Source organism: Strigops habroptila, chromosome 4 (assembly GCF_004027225.2).
Source record: "Strigops habroptila isolate Jane chromosome 4, bStrHab1.2.pri, whole genome shotgun sequence".
NCBI classification, from domain to species: Eukaryota; Metazoa; Chordata; class Aves; order Psittaciformes; family Psittacidae; genus Strigops; species Strigops habroptila.
The window spans coordinates 11,646,495-11,667,955 of NC_046358.1; the positions used below are offsets into that span (position 1 = coordinate 11,646,495).

The 21,461-nt window shown below is 42.2% G+C and overlaps 1 protein-coding gene across 4 annotated transcripts; it reads right to left on the reverse strand.

The window, feature by feature from the left end:
* Positions 1-1,060: 1,060 nt before the first annotated feature.
* STYX (serine/threonine/tyrosine interacting protein) lies at positions 1,061-20,377 on the reverse strand. Of its 4 annotated transcripts, none has more exons than XM_030484842.1 (11): positions 20,067-20,377; positions 9,524-9,556; positions 8,603-8,656; positions 7,382-7,479; positions 6,132-6,192; positions 4,731-4,767; positions 4,166-4,205; positions 4,033-4,083; positions 3,346-3,418; positions 2,287-2,380; positions 1,061-1,572 (listed from the first exon to the last, which is right to left on the reverse strand). In XM_030484842.1, the coding sequence occupies exons 1-11, from the start codon at positions 20,121-20,123 to the stop codon at positions 1,499-1,501; spliced, it is 672 nt and encodes a 223-aa protein (XP_030340702.1). In that variant the 5' UTR covers positions 20,124-20,377; the 3' UTR covers positions 1,061-1,498. The 4 variants fall into 4 exon arrangements, with proteins under 4 accessions (XP_030340702.1, XP_030340703.1, XP_030340704.1 ...); XM_030484843.1 differs by lacking the exon at positions 20,067-20,377 and adding an exon at positions 10,538-10,555; XM_030484844.1 differs by lacking the exons at positions 8,603-8,656; positions 20,067-20,377 and having other exon boundaries at positions 9,524-9,893.
* Between the last annotated feature and the right edge of the window lie 1,084 nt (positions 20,378-21,461).

The window sequence follows — 21,461 nt, forward strand, 5'->3', positions numbered from 1 at the left end:
AACCCAGGCTGGAGTTTTCAAACCAGAGTTTGCTAACTACATGTAAGAACCTTAATACAGGCCAGGAGCTCAGACTTGCTCTGGAGGGACTGCCCCTGAGGAGCCTGCCCCAGAGCTGCAAGACAAGGCAGAGGATCGGTGACTAAGCACAGACCAGCAAGTCCCAGGCATAGTCAGCCTGTCTTGAATACACAGTGAGGTACAACTCCTACAAAGTAAACAAGCTGCTGGACAATCCTCCAGAAGAAGGCAGCCTCAAAGTGATCCTCACAGTACAAAATGGCTGCTCATGCCTTGGAATTCAAGACACCTGCCCTCAGAGTCCCCCTCCACACAGGTTGCTTGTTCTGAGGCTGACAGAGGCAAACAGCCATATCAGCATATAGAGAGTGAGGTGGATGCTTGGATCCCCGAGTGCTTTTTATACTGATTCAACTCTCCTGAGCCTGCCTGTTCCCTGTTAAAATACAGTCTAATAACAAATTCGGATTTCCCAAATACACAAGTTCTCTAACAGCTCCATCATTTGCTCAGTCACCACAGTGCTCTTAAGGAGCCCTCATTTCATTCACATCTTTTATCAATCAGTGATAGACTGACTGGCAAACCAAGCAGAGATGCAGAACTGGGACTGTCCTTGCAAACCAGAGGTTCTCACAATGCTCACTATTCTAGAGACATGGATCATTTTGTTTTGTTCAATTTAAATCATCCTATAACTAATTTCACAAGCAGCTTTTTAGCACTAGCTGAAGGAATTCAGTCTTGGTGTGTAAAATCGGTAGCTGCTCTCTATTAGTTCAGCACATGGCTATTTTATTAAGTAACCAGTACTGCTTAACTTACATAAAACAAGGTGAGATTTTTAGAAGTATTTTGTCTCAAATTGATCTCAGAGTGTCAGCCTCAAAATAATTCAGATATAGTGAGGTTTGTAACAAGGTAAAGAGTTAAATACCAGTTAGATCACTGCTGTTGTTCAATTGCCAGTAGCAGTGCATAGTGCAGTTCATAAAGCACATTTCTACAAGCATGACCATAATATATACTGAGAACAAGGTGAGTTTTAGCAAACTTTTTCTTTACTAAAGTCTCTTGTTATAAATTACACAAATAACTTTATAAACAAATCCCCCCCAGCTTGCATTTTGTTTAAAGTAATAACTTTATATCATACAAATAAAGAAATTTCAAGTATGAAAAGTGCATTATTGCAATAATACCTCTTTGCAAGTCCAAAAATCTTGGTTTAGAATAAAACTGTAAAGTGTAAAAAAGGAGTAAAACAATCAGTGCCATCTATTCATTCAAGAAGTCCAACATCTTAAAAATGATGCTTAGTGTGTTGCAGAGGCAGATTTACATCTGGAAGCAACATGTAATTGAAAAGAAGCTATGTGTGTGTTCATTGTTTTGCTTATTAATTCTTTTTTTCTCCTAGTTTTCTTCACCTTTCTTGTCAGGAATTCACAATAAAAACAGTGCTTGTCCTCAGGTATCATCTGTTCTGTGCTGCTGCCACATGCATGGTTCCAAGTTCTTCATCCTCTTCGTGCATTCGCTTTAAACTTCCTGCAAAAGGCAAGAGGAAGGAGGAGACATCTGAAAAGATCAGCTCTCACAACACACAGCTGCAAAGAGGACTACAGGGCAATTGTTACTGTCTTCTGGCAGGGACTCTGTCCTTTCAAGACATTCCACTTTGGACAGCCAGTTGCTGACAGCACTCTGCTTCCCTCTCACTTCTCCACACAGAAGAGAAGTTTCCTAGAATCTGCCATTTCTTGCGCTCTCTTTACATCTCCCCTCCAGACTCCATTTTCACTGACTTTCAGCAGGGGTTACTACTGGCACACCTCTATATGACTGAGAAAACAGTTTTTACATGCCCTCATCCCCCATTATCTATTTAAAGACACAACAAAACACTTTTTCAGAGCAACTGCCTCAATTTTAAGGGCAGCAACCACATCATGAACACTGGCTGCTTTCAACCTGTCACTCTTGATTCCTCCAGCGCACTCAGGGTTTTTGAAAAACAGGGCCCTTTCCAGCATGGTATGGAAGTGCAGAAAACACCACAGGGAAGGACGTTCAAACATAAGAGAACAGAATACGCATACGGCATACTGAAGTTTGAGCGTTGCTTGCACACCAAGTGCCGCCATCCCCTTCCCAAAAGTTTGAGATTCACTGCTGCTGGAGGTTCACTTAGGGAGTACAAGAGTCACCTCACAACACCAAGTAAGACAAGTGGCATCACACACAACAGGAGAGGCTTCTGACCTGTAGTACCAGCTGGAACTGCGAGGGATCTCTCTAACTGCAGTGGTGACATCATCTGGATGGTTAATTTTGCTAGATAGATGGCTTCATATTCCTGAAAAAGTTTAATAATACACATTGCTATTAATTTAGCATAATGCTTTGTAAGGATGAGAAAGACTAATTCAGAGAGTTCGCTAGGATGGACTAGAGAGTATGTTATAGTAAGGCAGAGATTTTACAGGAGAGTTCTTTGTGGCTTTGACATGAATGACAAAACAACATCAGGAAAAAAGAGCAAAAGAGAACAAAGTAAACTTTCATTAAAAAAACAACAAAACATCTGTGAGGATGTTCAGAGAAATCATCGTTGCTCCCAATTCAGACAGTAGAAACAAACCAAACTCGGAATACAGTAGCTTCAGAGATCTGTTACAAAGACAAACCACACAGGGCCCTCAAGGTGCCTTCTAGTGACCTGTCACACTTTCAGGACTACACAATAAGTCCTTGCAGGAGTTACTTTAAAAAAAGCAAACCCCCAACTGAAACCCCCCTCAGAAGATACTCATCATCTTGCTGCCAGGCACCGAGTAATAGCAGAGACACTGCAAACCTGTTTTAGCATACTGTCCTGATGTTTGCGTACCATTCACACTCCTGGAATATGATAAAGCAACTTCATGATACTGCTGTTTGCTGTTTCAGACTTGTGAATTTCGTCACCTAGGAATGCAAGTGTCCAGACACCGGTGCAGGCCACAACACCCAGCACTTTCCTTAGCCACCAATTAAGCTGTTTCAGAGCCTCTTAATCACTGCACAAACCAGGATTTTTATTCCTCCTCTCTTCCTGGTTTTGCTTTGTCTAAAGCTTAAGTGTAATGAAATACAGTACCCACTCATCTTCCTCCCAAGCTCTGGGAGGAAGCCTCACTGTAGCTTCTGACATTTACTTGAAGCATACTTTTACAGTAAATGTTAAGCCTAAGTAGAAACATCTGTTTTGCAGGAAGGTGATTCATCAAATGGCTTCTGAGTTATGACCAGACAAAAAAAAAAAACCACCCTAAAAGGCACCTGAAGTTGATGGACAAATCCAGCATTCGGATTAATACAGAATCTTCTTTCTTGAACATAAGTAAATGCATCCCTTAAAAAGAGAAGGAGAAAGAAAATACTTGAGTGGAAAACAGACAGTGACAAAAGTCTCTGTGGTTTCAGGAGTCTTCCTTCCAATTATCAGTTCTTAGGAAATATACAGCCTTTAAATGTTCCTCCGAACCAGTTTGTACAACTGAAATTGTTTGGTCAAAACTGTAAAATAATACTAGTTGTAAAATACTATTTGCCCAGGCCCACCTCCAGTCATCAGCTTGCTGGCCTGTTCTCAACACACTACTTGGAGCAGCCTCTTGGGGCCTTTCCTATAGTTTCACAGCAAGGCATCAGTCTGTGTAGGCTGGTATCCTGTTTCCATTAGCAGCAGGTATCTACTGCTCGAAGAAAGGACGTAAACAGACCTGCAGTGAAGTGAAATGGAATGATCTGCCCCATGCAAACTCTTCATTCAATCTCACTAGGTAACTGGGTTGTGCATCAATATGCAACTGTTCACGTTCCCTGCAAAGTTACTATTCACTTACACCACTTGAATTAAAACATTAATACCTATGGATATATTAGGCCTCTTATCAGTACTAAGTACTCTCTCACTCCAGCCTTTTCAGACAAATGGTTAACCATGTAACCATGCTCTGCTCTTACCTGTACTTCACCCCAAATGTTTCCATTATGTATGCAATAACTAAGGCAGCACTGAAAAGAAACAAAAACATTAGTAAAAGATATTTCCATTATTAAAAAAAAAAATTAGTAAGCAGGATGGATGGTTTCCTACCTTCTAGAAATCCCTGCATTTCCATGGACAAGGACTTTCCCTAAGAAGGAAAAAACAAAAACAAACGGCTTGTATGGATTGAAGAAAAGCCTTTCAAATGTAGTTTTTTCCTCATTATGGAGAACTACACAGAAGCAATGCACATCCTAAGCATAAAAGGTGTGACTTATTTCACTCTAGATTACTAACTACACTTTGTCCACTACTGCCCTGGGATAGAGAAGCATAGATCCCTGCCTCAGAGGATTCTGAGTAACAGAATCTGCATTACAGGACCCCAATGCAGATTTATAGCCCTGCATTAGAGAGGGGACAAAAAACTTCGTGCACAGAACACAGTTGTGTTTAAAGGGGTGGAACAAACCCAAAACCCAGATATTCAGGAGGTTTGTTTTCCAGTAGAAGGCAAAGAACACTTTGCCATGAACTTATATAGTTCAAGTCAATCACAGTAAAACCACAATTTTAAGAAAACCTAATACTTAAGAGCCTCTAATACATATCACTAGGTTTTAAAGCTTTAACAATGTATTAGTAAATGAAGGAAAAAAGTTAATGATTTTACCTCCACTTTGTAAACTTCCATCAATAAATTCTTTAGTCTAAGAAAAGAAAAAAAGATAGACTCAAAGTTTCAGATTATTTTAGATGTTACTGCTACTTGCACTTAAATTTGGCAGAATTTTATCTCTTTATATACAGTGACAATAACGCACTCTTTTACAGATTCTGTTTATATAGTCTTAGACACCACTTCAGCTGAACATTATTTCTTCTGTACATTTAACTATCCATAAAATTGTCAGTGAAAAACTAGTGTGAAGCCAGAAACAAAATGCATAAAGTTCCATTCTTGTGCTTTTTAGAATCATTATGTCACATGTTATGTCACTATCATAAAAAGTAACTTCCAAACATCTTTGCTTAACAGTTGGAGGAAAAAACCCAACCCAAGCAACAAAACCACAAACAAAACCCCACACACACCAACAGCGATACAGCCTGGACCCCTAGGAACACACAGGTGTCAGAAGGGAAGTTCTACAATGGTATTTTCAGTTACAGAAGTAGGTCTAATCGATCTGTGAAACATGATGTAATGAGGTCTGTGGAATACTGCCAGGTTGAAACAGCTGGTTAGATGAAAAGCAACAGCTAAATAACTTATTGTGGGGAAAGCTCAGACTAGACTTAAAAATATACCAACATAGAGCTGCAGGATTCGCAAACGATGCTTGATCAAATGGCATTATACTTTAGAAAAGCCAATAAGCCATCAACTGATTTGGTGCCTTGTTCTGCAAAAACATAACCACCTCTGCCATATACAGGGAAGCCAGAAGAGCTTTGTTTCCTTGGTTTGGGTGGGGGAAGGACCAAAATGCTTTTGCTCTGTTGCAAACTAACCTAAAGATACAAAACAATAGCTCAAATCTAAGGGTTTATTCTATTTCAAAATGTTAGTATGTAATGGGTACTGTTTAACATAAAATTACTTTTAAACTCCTTTACAGTAAACATGTCTCAAGATGCTGTAAAACTTAATTACACTATCTAGTTACTATTTTCTGTTGAACTTGTTTTGATATTCTGTTGAATTTGATGCAAGAGATGTAAATACTCCTGAGCTCAAAAAGTAAATTTCTTACAGGCCAATTTCTCCAGCATCCTCTCATGACCCAACTTCTTTGTTTTGAGACCAGGCTTTTTTTTTCCTCCTTCCTTTTCTCCCCTCCCCAAGACCATAATAAGATACAGCTCTTTGAACTCTGCTTCAGTGTCTATACTTGTAAAAAGAAGTTAATTACACTTACTAATGTGGCAATAAGATCACGTAAGAGTTCTCAGCCACTCCAGGCACCTCAGGCTGGGTATCCCAAATTTGAAACCAGTATTTGTTAGTTCAGAAAACTCTTACTAGGCAACTCCATTCCCAATCCATTCACATGAACACACAAATACTTACCATGGGGAAAAATCGTATTATATTCTCAACTGGATTATCTGCAATATCCAAGACTAAATACCTACAATGAAAACAGTTGCTATGAGTACACAGTAATACTGAGTTGCTGCCACCAGTCCCTGTGCAGCTGATTCAACCCCACCACAGTACTCAAACCTGCAGAAGGAAGCCAGCTCTACTCTCCTGGCTGTACTTTCTTGTCTGAGCTCCAGAATTTCTACAATGAAGCAATTTCTGGAGTTGTCCTTATGAAAAAGCATGTGAGGAACCTTCTATGATATCCCCTGACAAAATCACATCTCAGAGGGGAAGAAATTCACAAGTGCTATGCTACAGACGACTCAAGTCTGAAAGCTGAGTACTACACACTCACATGCTCCCCATCAGTTTGTAAATACGGGCCAGAGTTCTTGTCTGGGGCTCTATGCAACATTTTCAGAGGTACCATTCTGATTAAGTTACCTCAAATGTTTTATTAGCAGGACAAACTGTACTCACAACTAACAGCTTTAAAACTCTAGACAGTTACAGAATCATAGAATGGTTAGGGTTGGAAAGGACCTTAACATCATCTAGTTCCAACCCTGTCACAGGCAGGGATTCCTCACACTAGACCATGTCGTCCAAGGCTCTGTCCAACCTGGCCTTGAACACTGCCAGGGATGGAGCATTTACCTCTTCTTTGGGCAACCTGTTCCAGTGCCTCGCCACCCTCACAGTAAAGAGCTTCTTCCTTATATCTAATCTAAACTTCCCCTGTTTAAGTTTGAACCCATTTCCCCTTGTCCTATTGCTATAGTACCTAATGAAGAGTCTCTCTCCAGCATCCTTGTAGGCCCCCTTCAGATACTGGAAGGCTGCTATGAGGTCTCCACGCAGCCTTCTCTTCTCCAGGCTGAACAGCCCCAACTTTCTCAGCCTGTCTTCATACGGGAAGTGCTCCAGCCCTCTTATCATCCTCGTGGCCCTCCTGTGGACTTGCTCCAACAGCTCCATGTCCTTTTTATGTTCAGGACACCAGAACTGCACACAGTACTCCAAGTGGGGTCTCACAGCTCTCAGTTACTGCAAGCTAATGGATATTTCTCATTTGCAGGCTTGTCTATGTCTGGAGTTTATCAGGATGAATGATATGTTCATGGTTTGGACTTAAGAGTCTGTTTACACCTTAGCACATTTTTCAAAAGGTTTTGACAATGTGAAAATATTTGGAAAGAATACTAACACAGAAAATCTTGATCATTTCTCACCTAAATAACTGTTGGAAGTTTGGTTTAATAAAGTTTGCTTCAATGTTTTGCCGTATGCATATTACATGGGTTATTCCATGTTTCTGAAGTATAGGTAGCTGTGGAAAAAGAAAACACACACATTTATTTTTAAAATTATGTAATCCATCTATTGCAGAGCAATAAAAAGAAAAGCTATGCCTAAATACACAATAGGGCTCAAGGAAAGTCAGAGCTGGGTTTCGTATATTCCAAGCATAGTGTGAAAAATTTTGTATTTCAAAAATACAAAACATGACTATTAGGAGCTGCAAGAAAAGGCATTTGTGACAATGATAAAAAGAACAGGCAGTAAAGAAGGCATTCAATTAACTTGTTTGTCCCAGCCCACTTTTCACTTTGCCTGAAATGGCAAGTCCGTACATGATGTAGTAATTTACATCCAACACTGGATTCTTGCTGGAATCAGACTATTGAAAGTAAGATCATTTAAACTGTGAGGTAAGTTTGCAGATACAAGCTTTGTCTTAGCAGTGCTTGACTTTATTGTAGATGCAATTCACTTTATTTTACTGTGTATGTGCGAGTTCCCACTCGCGCATACATGATTTGTGTTGCAACACTTTTGCAAAGGAAATAGACTGCCTGATCGGGAACACTCATGTCTCAAACTATTTACTTTTTCCTAAGAAAAGTTCTATTCAAGCTTGATTATGAGACTCAATTATAACACAAAAAGCTCACACATGAACAGTCACTGCAATTAGTGACTGTTCAAATTGGCACTTTTTCTGGTTTGTAAGGAGTAGGCAAAGCTGACTAGCTGAACTGAGAGCGCACACATGTGTGTGTACAAACACACGCTGAACTTCAGGCCACGTGAGAAGAATTTCATCGGGGCTCTGTTTAAATTTTTTTCCTGAAGTAACCCTTTAGCTCACAAGACTGTTAAGAAAAACAGTCTTGTAAGTGTCAACTGCCCAACATATGCCCGAGAGGGTAGTTCGGATTCACCCTGGAAAGGTAAGGCATAGACACCAGCCCCAGTCAGATAATCCCGCAGGCTACAAGGACCATTCCATAAATGCACCATGTATTATTTCTACTCTGGCGTCTTTCATGTTCCAGTTCAGGACTGCAGCCAAATTTACACCTATACAGATAAACACTCATATTGCCACAGTAACAAATCAAATCATCAAAGCAAAGTTTCCTTATGAGACACTATTCTGAAAATCATACCTTGCTTTTCATAGCTGAAGAATATGGGCCTAAAAATAACCCAGGTAAAATTTCCTAGGAGGCAGAAGAACAGACATTTAATACCAAGTCAAAATTATTTGAAATAATATATCACGCAACTCAAACTATAGCCATGGAAATAAGATTCACGTCTTAGTGAGATGTGTTATCAAGTGTCATTTATAACAGGACAAGGAAAAAAAAAAAAATCAGTTTGGCAAAATAAAAGAAACATGATCTTTCTGCAGTAGATCTTGTTTTGGAACAGGAATCAAGCCCTTTATTTGGACAAAGTTCCAGTTTGATTACTGCATCTTACCCAGCCCAGATCAAATGAAGGGAACTTTAAGTTTGTATATAATCGTGTGTTGCAATTAATTCCAAATTGCTCTCATGGTAAAAGATACACACATGGTAAGTCATACACACATGGTAAGGCTTCTAGCTTTGTCCTAGTAGTAGGAAAAGACATATTTTTAAACATTTATTGCCCCACCAATAAAGACATGTAGCTCCGAGATCTTATTTGTGCAAAGATTTGGCTGACACCATGGTAGGAAAATTTTAATTGCTCATCCTACTCAAGAACACTGACTTCCAACCAAATTTAAAAGTTAAAAAGCAAAGCCAATATATTTTTAGCAGTCATCTCCTAAGAACATTCACAAAGATAAAAATGTAGTATTTGGAGGATTCTGAAGAAAAGGACAAAATTACTATATATTTTTTTAAGTATTTGTACAGCTGCGATCCAAGCCCAGCTGTACTCTGGCTGGCAATCCTCACAACTCTGCCATGGTGCTGCCTGACACTTTACCCCTCAAGACCAATTTGGTATCTACTCCACTGTAGGGCACTTTCTTTCACTTACTGAACGTAACATGGCCTTTTACTGAAATGGTAAATGAAAGCGTGTCATACCTGCATCTCTCTCCTCATGGGATAGGTCCAATCCTTAAAAATAAAATAAAAAATTATTACATATACACACAAGGGGAAAAACACATCAGGCAGAGATCTGTACTGGCATGTTATAGACAAAAAGTCAGAATTTATTTCCTCAGATTGTACAAGCTACCTGCTACGCAACAGGCGCGGTGCTTACGCTCACTGCTAACCCTCCACACGGATACCAGGAACACTCAAGTGCAAGGAACACTGTTTTGAAAGCTGATACGAAAAAACCTCAAGCTCACTCCATTCAGTGAAGCAGCCTGTGCAGAACAGCCAGTGTGTTGTACATCCACACCTCAGCTTTCTGCTCAGAAGCTTCGCTCTGGAATGGTGAGGTCAAAAAAAAAAAAAAAAAAAAGGAAGGAAAAAAGCTTTAGAACATTCTGTACCAGCTACAGAAGGAAAAAAAACCAAAACCTCCTTTGGCTCATACATTCCTACAGCCACTGAGAAAACAGTTAGAAGATAACATGTATATAGCAGGTAACTCCCTTAGAATCTACACTGCCCCACCCAATACATTCAAACTAACCTCATTTTGAATATTCAGGATTAACAATTCTAGAAACTTATGCTCTCCACAAGCACAGCAAGCCATCAAAGTGAACCTCCGCTCTTCTCCACCCTGCAGTTACACTGGGAAGGATCCTTCCACAGTAAATGCATACACTCATGTTTAGCCACAAGGACATGATGCTCCTCGTCAGTTAATTTATAGATAGCACATCACACCCTTCCACAGAATCTCAGAACCTCTCAGTTTGTGAGGGTTCACCACTCGGGAAACATCTCTTCCCAACTATTTACTATCATCCAGCTCAATCTATCAGAACTGCCCAGAGCAAATGCCAGGATCAACATTTCTATCCTTTGCTCCACTTTACAGAACTGCCAAAGCTGAACAGAAAAATGTTCAGGCAGGCTCTATTCCCGTCTTTCCTTCTTTACAACTCCCACCGTCCTCTATTAACAGGCTCTTACTCATTCTCTGACCCTCACACATGAAGGAGTTGTATCTGAGATCACAGTTACCAGCTGGAGGAAGAAAAAAAAAAAAAAAAAGGAAATAGTTAAAATATATGAAATCTAGCGCATACATTTATTTACATAACTCTGTTGTTCACTCAACACACCAGCAGCTAAGAAAAAACTTTGCTGTATGTCACTCTTGCTATGCTCTCCTCAAAACTATGAGAAAGTTAAAACTCTGAATATTCCACCTCTGGAACAAGCTCAGGACTCCACTAAGACAAACCTTAAACCGCAACACTGTCCACCTGAGGACCTGCAGTTGTACTGGTATTGCACATTAACCCTCTTTTTACTAAGACACTCAAGAAAAATCCAGTGCTTCCCCAGACACAGAGTTACACAGTGAGGTTTTGCTAGCTCTTGGCATTAGTGGAATTAGAGAGGGGTTTGGTATCAGTAAAGTTTTTCTGGAAACCACCTGAATTGTGACAGTATTTCTGAGAAAGCAAACAAACATTAAGCAACTCAAAACAATTATTTGAGTACAACCTAAACTGGTAGTATAAGCAGGGAAATAAAATGCACTGACAAGGTCTTCGCTAAAGATAGAGAGATGCAGCTAAATTATTTCTGCATGTTCCAGCTGTAATAATAAAATCCCCTGACAGTAGAAAGTAGAAAACCTACGACAAAAGGATGACAATTACAGAACTGTATCCTTTGGCCACAGATACAGATATTTAGGTTGATCAAAGAGTGTTTAGTAGCATAACCTGGCTGTCTCACTGCATATACAAAAGCATCATTTACTCAAGCATCATTTACTTATCAAAAAAGCAAGAAACCCCCAGTTTTGCCCACGTACAAAAACAACAGCAAGAGCAATAAACTCTGAAAAGCTTAAGCTATTCTCCAGGAGTATACAAACACTTCAGTGGGTTTATTACTCTATTTGTAGAATTTAGAAGTCTTAATCCGGAACATGATGAAAACACAAATTCATCACCACTTTAAGGCAAGGAGATTTAACATTACAAATACTCCTTTCAAATGCATCAGAAGCAGGAAATTGTGCTAGCCCCAACAGCTGTAAAACATGCAAAATAAGTAGGTAAGAACTTAGCAATACACAGTCCAAAGGAAAACCAATACCCGAAAGACAACAGATGCCACAGATGTTCTGAACAAGAAAAAAATGTCAGTATTGGCTCCAGACATTAGTCTTCAATGTTCTTCAAGAAGCTTAGAAGATAGAGTTTCCAGTGGGGTTTAGTTTGCAAAATAGATAACTGAAAGGTGATGTATAAAGAAAACATTAAATCTGAGACAAGTACACAAACTACTGAGAGTGATTCTGGTGATTTCCTGACAGCCCTTCAAGGTGTCTAAACCCAACAATGCATGATTATTCCAATGCTATGCAAAATTATGTAAAAATAAATCTATGAATGTAAACTGAGCCCAAGCAGAGGTCTCATTTTAAGGAATTCGTTCATCAACCATGTTCTCCACACTGTCTGAAGCACCCAGCAGACAAATAACAACTGAAAGTTTCTTTTTATGAGACCAAATACAAGAATTTTGCTAAGAAAACAACTGATGATGCCAGAGCTGGATAAAGTAACAGCACACCTTGCTGCAAACTACTTGGCAGGCTCTTCAGAACAAGCGACAACTTACTGGAAAACACCAGAACACCATCTTCAATTCTCACAGGACATGAAAGTAAAGAGAAAGAATGCAAAAATTAACCCCCACAACTCCAAAGTCTTTAAAACTCTAAAAAGAGGAGCCACTCACCTCTGACAGACCTTCCCAAACTGGACTGTGATTCAGTGATGGACAAGTTTAACAGATAGCTCAGCTATTTTGCTGAGGGTGTTCACAGCACATATCTGCTGTATTTTGTATTTGCACAAATAAAGTGCCAGGGACTATGTAAAACACTTCAACTACTCTCCCAGAATGGAGTGACTGGCAAGAGAAAAGGGAGTGAAGCATGTTTCAAAGCCCTCCCTTCCCCATCTATAGCCAGCTTCTAGCTGAAATAAACTGAAGATACGAATGAATAGGTGAGACTTGTCTACACTACAAATTCCTTCTTGGTAACCAATATCTAAACTACAAAGAGTTACTTTACCAACAGTTATGGTTATTTTGTCAGTATTTTGCCATAACTATACCTGTTCTTCTTTAGAACAGTTTAATGGCAAAAAACGCCTGATGCCTTACACTGAGATGCGCAAATGCCTGTACATGCGGATTTTCCTCCTGAGGGACCTTGGCTAGGACTCAAAAATTCATAAAATGAATTTTATATATTAGTTTCACATCCCTGACATTGAGACTTGTCTATGCTCTAGATCTGCACAAAAGCAATGACTGGTTTTTAAACACAGCATTGCAATGTACCTTGTGTAATCTGCATATGCCTCACCAGAAGCAATGCAGTGAAATGGGTATATGTGAAATTGCTTAACTGGTCCCTAACTGACAGTTGAAGTCTGAAGACCCACCTAATTTCCACATATAAAAGGTATATTCTAGTCAGTATGTCCCAGGCGGTCTCTGCTGAAGCTCAGCTTTAGTTGGAAGGCAACCCGCAGTACTGCACTTTCATTATTATGGTTAAACTCCTGCTGCCTTATAATTAGTAGCCTGCAAACCACCGACTGGCCTAGATGAAGGAAGAAGCTTTCAAAGGTGCAGGAAAAAACCCCACCAGTAAAATAAATCAGACCAGTAGTTTAAAGAAGGAGAATCCACTATCTTTTCTAGATTTTAGCTGCTGTCCTTTATCTGTTCAGCATCACTGGGCAGCAGCCACCCTCTGCAATGACTCTCCCCGCTTTCAAGTCCTGTTGAAAAGCTGCACACAACTCCCAGTAAAACCTTCCTAACCACACCAGGTTTCTGACCCTTTTCCAACACTCAAAACAGCTCTTTTGTTGCTGATTAACAGCATCACTTACCTCTCTGTACTGATTTCTCTTCCGGTCACAATTCACCACAGTAAGACTTCTGCATGATTGATCCTTCCTTGCGTACCTTGAAAATCTAGGGCTGTCAGAATCCTCTTGCTTAAATTTGTTTCTCTGTCTAGTGGAATATGCATATACGCTGTAACACTCAAAGTCTCTTCTCCAAACTTGGTACAACACTCTTCCACAAGTTGTGAAATCAAAGCTGAAGACAACTGTTACGGCTATGACAGCCACACATTCTACCGGCCTGCTTCAATTCCTTCAGCTGCTCTGGCCAACTGATCTCTCAGCTCTAACTTTGTACCACCCTGTATAGGAAATTAAAGTTACAGCTAAACAGTGCTCTATCAGAACAGTCAGAGGGCACAATATTAACTGCCAATACTGCTACCACCCCCCCTTAAGCAGGCTACAGCTTGGATTGTGGATGGGTCCCAACCTCTTAATAATTACCTTGATGCAAAAGCTTTATGTGTAACTCTGAGGCAGTTTTAAGGCTAATTAACACAATTAAATGAGATCACATCTTGGTTCTGACAGTCCTTTAGTACTTTAGACAGTATTTTGGAAAATAAAAAAATACTCCCAGCTGATACAGTCAAACAAAAGATGGGGGAGGGGACTTTATAATTAAAGACCTGCACAAAAGGAAAGCTTTTTGTAAAACAGAACAGTTGTCAAGCAAAATCATGAAATACTGAAATAGTAACAGAGGACACTCATTTGTCATCTTTTAACAAGAAAACAGACAAATTAAATGAAGTACTGAAAACATATTAAAGAAAAATATCTGAATATTATTGAAACTTGTCACATCTCTCACTGCAAAGCGTGCTACTCTAAGAGCCTCAAAGTGAACTACAAACAAGGGCGAGGTTCCATTCCCACCCTTCCACAGCTGTTTAATCCTTTGGTACCATGCTCAGGAAATTATAATGGCCCCAAACTAACTGCTTTTTTAGCAAAGCTGGTTGTCAACCAAGTAAGCTCCCTGCTCCAGGTCACCACAGGTCAGATAAGCATTGGGACAAAACTGGTGACAACGCTGGATGGTTGGCAGGATGGGTAAAGCTGCTTTTTAGCAAAGCCAGCTATTAGATGGGCTTTGCTGTAACAGCAAGTCCGTCCTTGGTCAGAGATCCCGCTTCAGTCAGCCTCAAGAATTGTAAACATAGGCTGGGAAGCAGTGTTTAACAGTACTTTCTGTTTATTTGTAAAGGGTATTCAGACAATGGGAAGTTCTCATTGTACAGACATTTTTGCTTTTGAAAATACAAAGGAATACAAAAGCAGGAAGTTCGAAAGGAAAAACAATAGCAGGTGGGAATGACAGAGCACGGAGAGGAAGGAAGAAGCGTACAAGAGGAAAATAAAGGTTAACTTAGCAAAGAGAAACACAAGCCACAGAAAAGGATAAAAGGTAGACTAAGGCAACTAAACTGCAAGTAGAAACATAATACAGGTAAGAAACAAATGTTTTTTATTTGTCCCATTCTGAAACATCAGTCCAAACAGATACCTCTACTAGCTTGTAAAATACCAATTAGCCCACAGGCTCATCGGCCCTGTGAAGTGGTACTGTGTCTGATAACAATAATAGAATCAATCTTCGTTGTTACTTTAGAACAACTGAGACATGATAGCGGTTATCTGTTCTGATGGAACTCATTTCACTAACTGCATAGTGCAAGGATGTTTGCGTGAACTCTTGGAGCATTATGTGTGAACTGAACGTATTTTATAGATTAATTTCTTTACACTGAGGGTGGTAAAATACTGGCACAGATTTCCCAGAGAGGTGGTAGATGCGCCATCCCTGGAGAGATTCAAGGCCAGGGTGGATGTGATTCTGGGCAACCTGATCTAGTTGAAGATGTCCCTGCTCATTGCAAGGGCTAGATGAGCTTTGAAGGTCCCTTCCAACCCAAACTACTCTATGGTTCTATGATTATTAAAGCACAATAAAACAGCAAAGGCAGAATTCTTCAGCTTCTTTGAAGCACACAGCCAACTGACAGGACTGCCATACTTCTTGCATTTTCTTTCTTTTTAAATAGACTTGCACAGAAGCCAAGACCCATCTGATTTTTTTTTTCTAGTAGTATTTCACCCCACAGCATTTCTACCCACTACAATAAAAGGTCTTGAGGATTCACCTTCTATGAAGAATCTGTAGAGTGGGTGCTAATGAACAAGTTTTACTGCTAAAGGAAAAAGTGAAATCAGATTTGGGAATTGTTTATGATGGAGCAAGTATCTTCTTTTTCATGCCTTCATTTTACGTTTTAAACTACAGCCTAGTGAGCTGGGGTCCACTGAGGCATCCAAGGAATGCACAGGTCTCTTCATAATCCTCATTTAGATCAAAAGAAAATATACTTTAAGTCCCCAGTTCTACAAACTGCTCCAGCAGTGAGCCACCTTCATGTCTGTGTGGATGCCTATGCACTTCAATGGGCTTCCCACGGATGCAAGGCATAAGTTCATCACAGCTCACAAGACTGCTTGACTTTCACTGTCACAGTGCACTTTTGATCTATGCAAAGTAGGCTGATAGTATCCCAGAGTCGTGATCAAAATCTGTCACCTGATTTACATTTCCCAGCATAACACCACATCTGTTTTAAAATTTCTTTTGCTCTATTATGTGGGCAGGTAAAATAAATATTCTAACACAGGCTTCCTACTTCTTTTAAAGAGTCTGCAGAGGAGGGGAATCACTATGTTTAAGAAGGTTATTTGCATTTCTTATTGTGTAAGAGCAAAAAAGCTTAAGAAATTTGTTCCACCTTTAGATGGACTGCACTACCACAGAGTTTTAAAAAGCAGTCAAAAATACATTAGCATTCAGACTAAATATAGCTGTCAAGAAATGTAAATTTCATCATGCACTAAAGAGAGCTCAGTTTTGACACATAATGAAAAGGCAAATATGACTGCTTAGTCAATAAGCTGATAATTCCATTACAAAAACCATGGAGAGTTCTAAAAACCATTCTAAATACATCACAAATACTAGTTTACTCAGTTTGCTTGCAAACAAGTACGTTCATATTCTAACAAAGACATGAAATGGTAATTATTGCAGCGTTCCCATTACATATACCCTATTTTTTGTTTGTTTACAATCTAATGGGAAAATAATTTCCATTAAATTCTTTGAATTATTACAGTCCTTATTTGCCATCTTTTAAAAAGTGCTAAGATGTCTCAGTGCTAATAGGCCTGCATGCACTAACTGTTACTAACCCAACCCTCCTTTAACAGGTCTTTATCCATCCATGTTTATACTGGGGGAAAGAAAAAATACACAGCACTTCTCAAATTTAAGGAAGTTTTGAGACCTTATCTTGGAAAACGTGCCAATTTTAGAAAAAAGACATATAAATCTAACCTTAGATCACTATTACTTTTAAGACTTTGACATATTCAATATCACTAAACACATAGTTTACAGACATTCGTGGCATATACCAGAATTTTTTTCAGCTTTGCAAGAATGATGAGTTACATTTTTAACATCCAAAAATTAGAAGTAGTAAACACTCAGATGGCATAAGGACCTGTAAAAAGGCATTTGGCTTTTAACTGCCATAGACTCACCAGTGAAAGACGGAAGCTGGTTTGTCCCAGACCTCATTAGCTCACCTTGCAGAACTGGACAACTCAGTGCATGAGAGCGGGCTGGAGGAAGCACCACAGGCCAATCAGCACTGACACACTGAAGCGTGGCAGACGCTTGCCAGTACCTGTCTGTGCTTGGCCTTTAATACACGGTTTCACCATCTGAATGAACTACCCCCCTGCCTCGTAGTTTGTGTGTACTTAAAAGTGGCACATGTCACTAAGAGTACTCAGAAGAACCAACTTCTGCTCAGGCAGCTGCTGAGATCGTATCAGATTAGGAATGCAAAGGTGGCACAACTCGTTCCAGCAGGGAAATATCACCAGCATCCAAAAAGTACCTATCGCCAAGTAGTTTAAAAACCCAGCAATTTGTAATGCTACATATGGATTAGGGGCATTGCAAACAATCTACAGGCCAGGAAACTGACCTTTTTATTTAGAGTACATGTCTGTAGCCTGCCTAAGTCAATCCAGCCGTATGCTGCTGTAACCCCTCACACAGCCTTGCCCACACACTCTGACTTTTTCTTGTGCCAACTAGGGAGTGTGGAACTGTGCAGTCAACTAGACCAGCTCATTGATTTGGCATTATTATTATTGCTATCATTTAAGCTGTCACATGGTTATTAGTGTCAGCGGGGAGAAGAGAGTGGGGGGTGGCAGTTACGATTGCCTTAAAATGACCACACAGTTGCCCTTACTCTTGAGCAGCCTACATCAGTAAGTAAACCAGAGATTCCCCAAGTTGTCTCTTCTTCCCCTCTTCCCCCCAACATCTTGAAATCAAATCTACCAAGACAGCATTAAACCATACACAACCAACTTCCTGAAGTAATACTAGAGAGTACTCCTCATTAAAGAACCACCTCACTGCAAATCACAAGAGATGATCTTCAGCTTCCCAAGAATAATTACATTCTGTGGGCAGAATTATTTTAGTTTCCTTAGTCTGCTTTTCCAAAGCATCTTCTTAAGGACTGCGCCAAAGGCTGAAGTCTCTTACACTTTGCTTAACAGGTTAGCTCCACAAGAAAACTCTGACATTCTCCACTGGCTTTAACTTTCCTGTTTCCACCAAATACTCCAACTATGGTGTATTTTGATTAAGTCAGACACAGATGTAAGATGTTGGGAAGAAAAACATCTTAAGGGTTTTTTAAAAAAAAAAAAAAAAAAAAAAAAAGTCCTTGAAATTCTCTGCTATGGTCTTGCAGCATGTGAAGGTCTAACATTCTATACATTATGCTACCAAGAGATAGAGCATGAAAAAAACCCAAAAAGCTAAAAATAAAATCCACTCTGAACACTATTACAATTTCAGTTTTCACCAGCTAAGAGTTGTTACACTGGCAGTGACTTCTGGTTTTAACTGTTTTAACAGCACATGCCTTTTCAGCCATCCCAGTTATAACAGGTTCAAAAAGCCATCCGGGCTGAGTTGACCATTTTCAGAATAACTGTTGATAATATGATTGGTTTCTCCAGAAAGGAAAGATATTAAGAAAACCCCAAGTCATAAACCTCACAGAGTGGTATATAATCCGTGTTCAGATACAAACCGATCACAGCTTTCTAAAAACAGCCAAGACAACTCACAAACACCTCCTTCTAAACACACTCTGAAAAAAATATTAAGTCTTGACAACAAAACCAGAAGTGACACAGTAACTTCCATATTTCAGGTAACTGACCACAATAATAGCGTTTAACAACAGCTCTCTTAGAACAGAAATAAACACTGATGTTTATGAAACATGCAACAACCTATAGACCTCTGAAGAGCTCAGATGCTATCAACTTCCCACATGAGCACTGCGACATTTTGCATTAACTATCCGATGCTATCAAAGCAGGACACTCTGGGCCGTTTGTGACACATGAAAACACACCACCAGTACTCAGGGTCAGAACTGAGAAGCTAAGCCAAGTTCAGAAATCAGACACCACGCTGGCCCGACTCCTCTGACACCACACAGGGTGCAACTAAGTCTTGGCAGATATTGCCACCTGTCTTAGTTAGCAGAGAAGTCTTGGCTCTTGAAATGCCTTCCCAATAGACTCACCGGAGCGCCAAATTGTTTCTGGAGTATCTAAGAGTTAGTACGCACCAACTGTTTGGAAGGGGGCATGCAGGTACTCACTGCTAGCAGCTCATTACCTTTCTGCACGTACAGACAGAGGCGAGCAGGCAGCCAGCAGCAGATGGAGGACAGGACTGGTGACCATACAAAGGGAGAGGGAACACGCAATGGGAAGCAAAAGGGCGGCTAACAGGCAGGCCGTGCCACACTGAAGAACAGACGACAGGACACCAGAGACAACAAGCGGAGTAGGGGCCACTATCAAAGGGCAAAAGCCAAGGGAGCAGCGGCCAGCCGAGATGGACCGGGGGCTCTGTGAAGGCTGGCACCCCCTCTTCAGCAGGCATGGCTCGCTAACAGCCCCGAGAGCAGGCAGGCGGCGAGGTAAGAGAGCGAAAGGCCGGAGGCACCCCAAAGGGGAGATGCAGGAGGAAAGAGGGTGTCCGAGGGAGCAAAGGGCAACAGGCAGGGCCAGGGGATGCGGTGGGTGCTCCCGGGGGGTGGCACAGCGGCCGGCGGCGGAGCCTGCGGACCGGGGTGTCACCGGGACAGGGGGGACCAGACGGAACCTGCGCCTCCGCGGAGACCCGCGGGGGCTGCGCTGCGAGCTCAGTGGGGTCCCTGCGGGCAGGGGAAGGGGAGAATGTTAAAGGGGACGGCAAACACGACACGGCGGGGACCCACCGGCGGGGTTCAGGGCGCCTCGGACCGGGGCCGGGGGGGAGGCGGGAGCAGCCGTGCCACGCGGGGCCGGGCGCGCACGAGGCCGGCGCGGCAGCGGCTCTCCCGAGGCAGGGCCGAGCGGCGGCCGTTGGCAGCTCCCCCCCCCTCCCGCCCGCCGCTCACCTCAGAGTCCTCTTTGGCCTGCGGCAGCGCGGGGAAGGCCGGCTTGGCGAGCTCCATGGCCGGGCGCTCTCCGGGCGGGGCAGGACCGGGCAGGGCGGCTATTTGGGCAGCGGGCCCACGGGCTCCGGCGGAGCAACGGCAGGAGGAGGTGGAGGAGGCGGCGGCGCGCTCAGCCGCTCGCGCCCGACCGCCATGCTGCCGCTGCTGCCGCCGCTGCTGCCTCTTCCCTCCGCCTCCGCCGCCGCCGCTCCCCTCCTCCCTTCTGCCCGCCCCCGGGCTCCGCTCCAGCGGCGCCCCCGCCCCGCCCCGATCGCCCCGCCCACAACGGCCGCCGCGCGCGGGGGCGGTGCCGCCAACGGCCCGAGGGGCGGGGCTCCGCGCGCTCGCTCGCTCCCTCCTCAGGGCCCGTCCGCCGGCGGCTCCCCCGGCTCCTCCATGATCCCCAGTTGGGGGTTCATCAACAGCAGCCCCCTCCTCATCACAGCCTGGCGGCGGCCATCGAGCTCCAGCTTCCCCGGCGGACACGCAGGCCTGAAGCGCCTCATGCTTTCCCGCTCCTGCAGCCGCCCTCCCGTCGCGCTGCCGTTGCCGGTTCTGGTGCTGCTCCTGGCACGCACATTGAAGCGCTTCTGTTCCGGTGAGCAGACACTCGCTTTATCCACCGTCAGAAGGATGATGCCTGCCTCACATTTTAGCTGATGCCACAAACAGGTCCTCTTGAGCACACAGGAGACACCCTCTGACACACCAGTCTCGGGGCAGGAACCCACCTTTCCTCTGTTTCGAGGTTCCCCAGTCCCATGCTCTGTTGGACTCTAAGGTATCATTCCAAACTATTTAAACATATACTCACTTCCCCCCTCCTTGAGAAACCTTCAACAGCAGCCGCTCCTTCAGCACTGCAATTTCCTTCCACTGAAAGATTAAAAATATAACAGCAGAGGAAGAAAACTGCAGCTCTCACCAGCTGGCACCACGGGACGGGTGCTGGTAGCCTTAGCTTCTGGCCCAAACTTCAAAAATGAGCTATAACCGTTCCCAGGGCTTCAGGAAGTGGTTTGCTTTTACCTGTCTCCAGGGTAACACCAGAAGCTCAGCTCCCTCTTTACATCACTGTAACGCTCAGAAACTGACTTCTATTTAATTTCCCATTTTTCCTAAGCACGCTGGCTGTAGCACTCACACCTATCAGCTCTGTACAAGTGCACTCGAAAGGTGTTATGGTAAAAAACCTGAGATTTGCATCTTTGCACTCCTGAGACAATGTCCTGGGTTCAGCTGTAACAGTTATTTCTCTCCTTCCTAGTAGCTCATGCAGCGCTGCGTTTCGGCTTTAGTCCAAGAATGATGTTCATAACCCACTGATGTTTTAGTTGTTGTTCAGCAGCACTTTCC